General features: G+C 47.9%; 1 protein-coding gene across 2 annotated transcripts in view; it reads right to left on the bottom strand.

The window, feature by feature from the left end:
* Positions 1–216: 216 nt before the first annotated feature.
* Positions 217–8543, bottom strand: part of FTO (FTO alpha-ketoglutarate dependent dioxygenase) — a 391598-nt gene continuing 383271 nt past the window's right edge. The window contains exons 9-10 of one of the 2 annotated variants that reach the window (XR_008423371.1): positions 5355–5570; positions 2499–2516 (exon numbers count right to left, since the gene is read on the bottom strand). Coding sequence is in view for 1 of the 2 variants with exons in the window: in XM_019455928.2 (XP_019311473.1) it covers positions 2363–2516 (154 nt within the window). In the remaining variant the exon portion in view is untranslated. Of the gene's footprint in view, positions 2517–5354; positions 5571–8543 lie in introns of both variants that reach the window. The other variant, XM_019455928.2, reaches the window with a different exon arrangement.

Here is an 8543-nt window from a genome sequence, read left to right as displayed (position 1 = left end):
CGCGCTGAGCTCCTGCTTGCCGAAAGCCATCATTTCCTCCGCGAAAACGAGATCTCCCCTTCTGGATTCGCTCCAGGGAGTGGTTCCTCCAGCCCTGGCTGTGCACCACAGGCCCCACCTGGAGGACTTGAACCATCTCCACCGACTAGCCCCACCCAAGCCAAGGAAGCAGGCCCAGCCACCAGCGTGCACGGAGGAAAGAGCAGAGCGCCTCCCTCGGGTTCTTATCTTATCCTTTTAATAGTTTTATTGTTTATGAATGTTTTATGAGGTACAAGACATATTACTACAAAGTAGTTCACAAATATAGCTCAACAGTCATCACACATATTGGGGTTAAGCACTAAGCATGATTATCTATTGCTAAGGCAGGGGTGCAAGCAAGCGGGTTTGGAGAGTGCCGACACCAGGGGTAGGGTTTAGGATCAATGCTAATAGGGAGCACCAGGGGCCATGGAGGGCTCACATCCCGCCTAAGAGCGAGAAGACACTGCTTAGCTCATGGCCAGGCCAGGATGGAGGCCCAGGACTGCCAGATGTTCGGAATTTCTGAAGAGAATACACACGCTTTTACTTTATACGAAATCTCCCAATTTTTCAATACTGGCACCTAAGGAACTTTAACACAGAACAAGCGCTGGGACTAAATAGAACAGGAGGCTACGCGGCCTGGGTTCCCCGGGCTGCGATTTCTATGCGCCACACGCTCCATACCTCCGCGATCTCATTTAATCTCGACAAGCGCCCGGGGAGGCGGCACCCTGTCTCTCGTCTGCTGATGAGGAGACTGAGGACGGAGAGAACGGAGTCTCCAGACGATGAAGCCCTGGTTTCTTTGGGGAACGCGGCCTTGCAGGGGTTATCTCCGCAGAAGGGGGCGCTGCCTTGAACCAGGGAGGGTCTAATGGCGGGACGGAGTCTGGTTCTCCGTGCGCCTCTCAATGGGCCGAACAGCTGCTCAGCTTCCAACCTACCGCTGTAAACCACTACAAGAGAAGGCAATGGGCTGGGGAGAGGGGCTAACTACTCTCGCGATTTCCGGGGTCACCGAAGGGCAGGAGCCAAGCCAAAAAGGGACAAAACTGGTACATGGGCGTGGGAAGGACGGACAACGTCTACATCAGGTCAGCTTTACTGACACATAATAATACTAATATGCACTGGGTAATCTAACTACCTGTCAGAATTCGTTCTACGCCTGTAGCCAGGTTATTCCACTTCATCTTCCCCTCGTGAGTCGGTGCCTTTCGTGTCTCCATCATACAGGTGAGGAAACTGAGGCACGGTGACGTGCCGAAGGTCACAAAGCCGGTGTGTGTTTTGACCCAGGCACTCTGAAACCAGAGCCCGGATTTTAACCTCTACTATCCATCACCCTTCTGATGCACCGATGTCATCAGGACGGGGCCCCGGGGCTCCTCAGGCCTCGACCTACCACCTATGAATGGGGGTGATTCTAGAAAAATGCATGTGCAGGCTACATCCATGAAGCAATGCAAACAGGACTGGGTCTCCTTCATTAGATCAGGGAAACTTCCTCACGACAGATGTCGAGTGCATTTTAATTTCTGACACGTCTTCATTCCTGGGGGCAGATAGAGAACTCGTAACTCGGGCTTTTATGGAGGTCTGTCTCACAGAAGGGCAAGTGGCAACTCTTTAACGACTCGTTCCGCCCATGGGGGTAGGGACTACAGACCGTGGAGAAGAGACTCTCCTCTCAAACTGTTTACGGAAGTGTGATCCAACGGAACTTTCTACAATGATGAAAAGGTCCTGCATCTGTGCTGCCCAATACGCTAGTCACCAGCCACATGTGGCTATTAAGCACTTGACATGTGGCTGGGGCAGTCGAGGAACTGAAGTTTTGATTACAACTGAAACTGAATTTAAGAAGCCACACCCAGTTAGCGGCTACCTACTGGACAGCACAGCCTCTAGATGGCGTCATGAGAAACTGGGCAGAACGGATCTAGATTCCATCTTCCCCTGGATGACTTCAGAGTCTTCTACTCTAGAGTCTCTGAACAGGTTTGGGAAGGTGGAAAGGAGGATGGGCTCTGTCATAGGCTGGGCTCACCTCTGTCACCATGGCCCTTGGGAGATGAAGGCCTCACCTTAAAAATCCAAGAGGGGAACAGTAGTTTGGGGGCAGGTTCTTGTTTCATACCGAATCAGATTATAACACTGCGTCATTTTTTAAACATTTTAATATTCATGGGCTCCACTCCCTACTCTTTCCATCTGGGACCCAGGTTCTACAATCTAAAGGCCAAGTCTACCCTTGTCCAAGCCCATGACATGGTTGGAGGAAGGAAGCCAAAAATATCTTTTCCTCCTCCACCTAAGACTTGTGCTCCTTCTAGGGTTTTGCTTCCAGAAGCAGACCTCTGAGTTCTGAAACGACGTCTGTGAGATCAAACGGCAGAGGCATCGAAGGATCATCCTTTTCCCAATATGGCCGACATTCTGGCTTCTGATCCACAGGTAAAGTTCGGGCAATTCGGGACTGGCACCTGGAAGAATAGGAAGAGGTAATTAATCCACGGGAAGAAACTCCTAGAAGACTCAAACCCGTGTGCAGTTTGGAACGACACTGCCAAACATTCCAAAGACAATCCTCCACGGTGGTGGTGGTGATGAGACGAAAGGATCATGAGTTCACCAGGCAGAAAGCAGGTGCTTCTAAGACAGAAGGATTGTTCTTCATGGTGCCGGAACTGCTTTTTCTTTTTTCAATTCCCTGCTTTGTATTATCTCCAGTGGCCTCCACAGAAGCCAATCACCAGGGAAATTCAGTTACTCTACCTTTAAAATGGTGAATTATTTTTTCATTATCTCAACTGTTATTTAAAGTGTGTGATTAAGCCATTATCAGATTTAAATGTTTGTGGGATTTCGATGTATTACTAGATTACTGGGAAAGATTAAATTGAATTTACTGCATTAAAACGTCCAAGAATAGATTAAACAATATTACAGGCTGGGATTGACTTTGGAGATTCTAGAGATTTACAAGTGTCCCAGCTTGCTGTGCTCAGAAAAAGGCACTCCAAGGAGAGACCGATTTATAAGGATATATGCAAATAGAGGTTAATAATCATTTCCACTGATGAATAGGTGGGGAAAACTTCCACAAAATTAAATTAAAAGGCTAGCAAGAGTTACTCCCTAAGGAAAACACTTAAATCACGGTTTTTATTAAATGGATTATTCATCAATAGTAGAGAAATTAATTATCATACGCAACTAAATTATAGCCTTGTAAGAAAAAAAAAAAAAGTTGGGGCGACACCATCACCCCCTGGCAGGCATCTACCTCTCAGAGAGACCGGCTTATTTAAAATTGGTCTGGGAAAGCTCAGTGGCTTTGGCTTTATTTGTCTGAAAAACGAGGATCAGAGAGAATGTAATAAGAGAATGCAACAAATTGCAGTGCGAAATGAACAGTTTCCCTGCTGTCTGGGAGCGCAGGGCGGTGGAAGGGAACACACTCAAAAGAAGTACCGTGAGTCCACTTGAAAGAACTGCAAGCGTTCCTCCCCGCCCCCACCGCCTCTGCATTGTTCTCTAAATCAGTTAAAAAGTGGTCCTGCCCACGGTCTGCCTTCCGTGTGGGGCCAGCTGCGAAGAGAGCAAAGAACGGCATCTCCTTGGCCCCCGTTCCGGGCGCGGTGGTAGAGACGGTTCGTGACGAAAAGACATCGTCTTCTCTGGGGAATTATTAATGGTGAGGGGATCCCCGCGGGAAAACATACTTCAACTTTACACCTATTTTCTCGCGTGGTTAATTGCTATACCGGCATCCTATGCACTCAATTCGTCGTACATTACACATAACATTCCAATATATCTTCGGCTCCCCGCATCAGACCCTGATAATAGCGTCTGTTAACATGCGCTAAGTACTATTATGTAGCACATCACTTCATAAATAATAAGATTAGCTGACCTCAGGGCCCCAAGAAGAGTAATGTGTTTAAATGTTCTCATTATTTATTTAAAACAAGAATTAAAGCAACAGAAGCTGCTTTTGACAATCCTCTTAGCATAAATATTAAACTGTTTGCACTGATAAGCCCCACACAGCACTAAAGAACAGAGGGTGCATTCTGCAGGCTACTTAATAATAGGTGTTTGACACTCTGTCGCTTGCTGTCGTGGTTCTGAGGGTGCGTCTCTGTAGTTCTAGAGACAGTCTCTAAATCACATGAAAGGCATGGGAGGGAATTAATATTCAGGGGAAGCTGCGACTAATTACAAAGGGACTCGGCACAGCTTTGCAAATTGTGCTTTCTCTCTGCTTCAGAATCACAGAGTGATGCTCAATTTACTAGGTAGGGAAAGTTATTCCAAATTGAGCATTTCAACCTCTCAGCGGATAAATTATCTGCGCGCACATTATCCTGGCTGGCAGATTAAAGGGCTATGATAAGTGTCGATCCACCTAGAATATCATAAGGTTTGTAAAAAGTCAATAGAGATGCTTTTTCACCTGTCAAGCGGGTTTGCCCCCTCACTTTGAGAAAGCGTTACAAATATTCAATCCTCTGCTGCAGAGGTTGGCTTCGGCCGCGTTCTAGAAGCTTCCCACCAGCTTTTCTTCTGGGTAAAGGTTTTCTTCTGGTTCTGCGATTTTCTGCAACCCAAAGCCTGGCTGGTGCGGGCACCAGCTCCTTTCCATCCAGGCCCTGAGAGCCTAGGAGCTGTGTACATTCACTGCCTCCCTCTGGGCTAAACGTAGAGCCCTTGGTTGGGTTTCTTTACGGTCTTAATTCAGATTTTTCCAGGTCGCTTTGAAACTCCCTTTAATACCAGTGCTCCTGGCCAATTTCCAAAAGGTGGCGATGGGGCCCAGCAGAGGGCTCGCCGTTTCGGGTGATGCGTTGACCCACAGGAGAGGACGGTCACGGCCACCTCAGATCGAACTGTCTGAGTCGACACCGTGCCAGACCGTGGAACTTTCTGAGAAAGAGGGGACTGAGAATTGCTTGAAGCCACAGCCCCTTTTCAGTTTTAACTTCCCTTGCTCAGATCACTCATTCTGCCTCTTCTTGGCTCATCTCCTAAGACGGGGCAGGAGGGAGGTCGAAGCGTCGTGGTTAACGGTGAGCGAGTGGGGATGATGATGATGATGCTAACACTTACTTACGGGGCTGTTGCAAAGGTTAAATCGATTAATACATGCGGAGTGCTCAGAACACTGCCGGGCATGCAGGAAGCACTCAGCAGATATTACATATTATTACCACTGCCGTTACGTCTACTATGAGCACGAGCGAAGGACAGAATTGGTAAAGTCAAGCGTAGAGCGAGCTGCCTGTGGTCCCTGTGACAGTGCCCTCCCTTCATACCAGCTGAGTGGGGGGCCTCCGGACCGGCTCTCTCTAGAAGCTCTGGAGATTCGGAAGCAGTTCTTTCTGGCTCGAGCCAAATGGAGCCCGTGGCTGAATCCTATCGCGATGTGATGCTCCAGGATGCTGAGGTGTACGTATCCAAGCTGCGACAGCTTTCCAGCGACGGGCGAAAACGCTCAGATTCGGAAAGACCCAACAGTTGTTCCCGAAGACCTAGAATTAACAAAAGGCGCCGTCGTCCGACTTTCTGAGCGGCGGCTCTTCCAGACTGACTTGGCATTTGCGGGAGAGAAAGTCGGATTGTTGCTTGGCACAAACGCTCTACGGTATGCAAAATCAAGGGGCCCTAAGTTCTCTCAGGGCGTGTTTTAGGCATGCTGACCCCGGTGAACGTTTGCAGCCTGTGTCTATCCCTACCTTCCCGCACCAAGAAGACGGGACTTTTCCTGCAGGCAACCGGTCCCTTCCCCATGCTTGGCCACGGGGTCTGGTGGGATCGGCTTCATGTCTACAGCAGGGGAGAGCCTTGACTGGCTCCACCCAAGGAGCACACCACACTCACCCAGCCACGGGAAGAGGCTCACAGGGAAGCACGTGACCCAATCCAGGGCCAGAGTGAGACGCTAAACCAGAGGACTGGTGTGGGGGCTGCGGCAAAAGCCTCTCTCATCTCCTGTGAGCCATCAGGGCGCACCCTCTGGGACCGCCGCGGTCATTTTGCTACGCGCGGCAAGGGGCTGGCTCCTGGGTGATACTGTTCACAGCTGGATCGAGCCTCACTTGAAGCCGGGTATGCTTAGACTTTTTTCAGTTTCACAATTCGTTATTGAGTTAGGGTTTCCTGTCACTTGCGACCAAAGAGTCCTGGCTGATATGCTGGCCATGCTCGCCACCTGTCAGTTACTCCCGCCCCACCCCCCCGCCTTTTACTACAACATCCGTGTGCCATGGGCCTGCCTGCCAAGGGGACATGGACGGTCTTGCCTCCAAACTGAGAGGCGGCTGACGACACTGTGTAGTGTGTGCAGGGACCATCCGGGTATGACGGCATGAAAACGCTGGCTTTTGTTTTTGGTTCAAATGGTGTTTCTACTTGAGACAAACTTCTACCCAGAAAACAAGGGGGTGCTGCTGTCATCCAAATAGGTCTCTGCACGCAGATAAGCTGGTTTTAATGACCACAGCTGGATGGCTTCTCTCAAGAAGGTTGGAAAAAAAAAATTTCCTTAAACTCCACGCTCCCAAGGAGAGTAGATCATTCTGGACCCACTCAAACAGTAAGAAAATGATCTTTTCCCCTTTCAACCTTGTTCTCTCTATTCGCATCCTAAAATCCTATTTTATTCATTTATTTAAAATTTACATGTTTATTTATTTATTTTGAGACTGAGAGAGAGAGAGAGAGAGAGAGAGAGAGGAGGGGCAGAGAGAGAGAGAGGAGAGAATCTCAAGCAGGCTCCACGCTGTCAACGTGGAGCCCGAGGCGGGGCTTGATCCCACGAAGCGTGAGATCATGACCGGAGCTGACACCAAGAGTTGGATGCTTAACTGACTGAGCCATCCAGGTGCCCCACGCAAATCCTGTTTTTAATGCTTCTTGGTGAGCAAATGAACTTGAAGCTACCCAGAAGCCCCCTGGCCCCTTTTGTGAAGCATTACCAAGAGAGCAAAGGAAAATCACACATATGGCATCTCTCTCCCTCTCGAATGCACTTTATTTTCATTCCAAGGATGCTATGAGCCACCCCCAAAACCTCTCGATACTAGGAATGGATCGCCCCGAAGGACCTGGTGACACGACAGGACGCAACGGAAAAGTGTCGGCTGGCCGATGGGAGCAGACTCTCTCCCCACAGGTGTAACTCACACAGGGCCTCAGCCCCGCTGATTTCCCCCAGGGCCACACTTACATCTGGGTGATCCGGATTTCAGCTACATTAGCGAGCACTGGTCACCGTGCTAAAATTAACCACTTTAGCTAAAGTGTGTGTTAATTATGGGTATGCAAGCAGTCAATAAAAGGTTAATGCAAAAGTCAAAGGATAAATTTCTTCCCTTATTGCATCACTTCACAGACTAAATGACTAACATTATACTTTGTGTTTTTAATCAATAGGTTTTACAGTAATGTGCTGGCCATTGATTTTAAGAAAACATATACGGTCTTCCTCCTTGTCCCTAAATTTTGCAACAAATAAAGAAGGACAGGTAGCATTTACATAACTCTTGGTGACATGATAAAGATTTCAGGAGAAACGGTTTCTGCTAGAAGATTCGGCAAGATAAGCCAGCTTCAAAAAAAAAAAAAAAATACAGAAAAACCCAGAACTTGATGGGGAAATATTACTAGCCACACACTGCAGAGCGGACAAGAAAAATAAACTCCTAAGAGGGAATCTTTTAGTGGGAAAGAAGAGAGCAGCTCCTGATTACAAGAATTACATTCTGTATATTGTTTAAATGTCCAAAAGACTCTTAGTACCCAGCGCTGTGTTAGTTCGAGTTTTACAAACTAAGGGAGATGCGGGAGGTGGGTATTTGATCCCCATTGTGAGGGCTGCCTCACCCACAGTTAACTGACGGAAAGTGGGAGAGCCAGGCCTGGGCCAGACCTGGGCATCTGGCCGGCTGCCCCTTCCACCACATTCCACAGTTGTCATGCGTTTCCATGTGGACGAAAGGGGCCCTGTCCCCTGACTACTTAGCCGTTCTTGACAAACTCACATATTCAGGAGATTCCAAACCATTTCAAGGAGGGGAAGGAGGAACAAAGCTTTTTTTCCCCTTCAAGTTCTAGAAGGACTATTATTATAGCAAATGACTGACAAAACTTCCTTTTCGTTCTGATGACTTTGAGTTTCGCCATAAGCATCTATAAAGTCTGCAGAAATGAAAGACACGTGTTCATCTTCTAAGAGCATAAACTACTTGTGATTGTGCTCCTGGGAAAAATCTCTCAACCTGTTAGTTTCCTTAGATGTTACAGGAAACTAGTGGTTCTCTGCTTCACTGGATTATGTGAAGATAAAACCAAATATGTATACAAAAGCCCTTTAAAATAGGTAAAATGTCACACAGATGTATAATTATGCGTCGACCTCCTTTTCCTCTATGTATAGATACAGGTCCTATTTTATTTAATTTTTGAACGAGAGAGAGAGAGAGAGAGAGCAAGAGAGAGAGAGA

The sequence above is a fragment of the Panthera pardus genome, unplaced genomic scaffold (assembly GCF_024362965.1).
Source record: "Panthera pardus isolate Hobbes unplaced genomic scaffold, ASM2436296v1 HiC_scaffold_18, whole genome shotgun sequence".
Classification (NCBI taxonomy): domain Eukaryota; kingdom Metazoa; phylum Chordata; class Mammalia; order Carnivora; family Felidae; genus Panthera; species Panthera pardus.
Note: the sequence above shows the minus strand (reverse complement) of the source record. Positions and strands in the feature narration are given on the sequence as shown.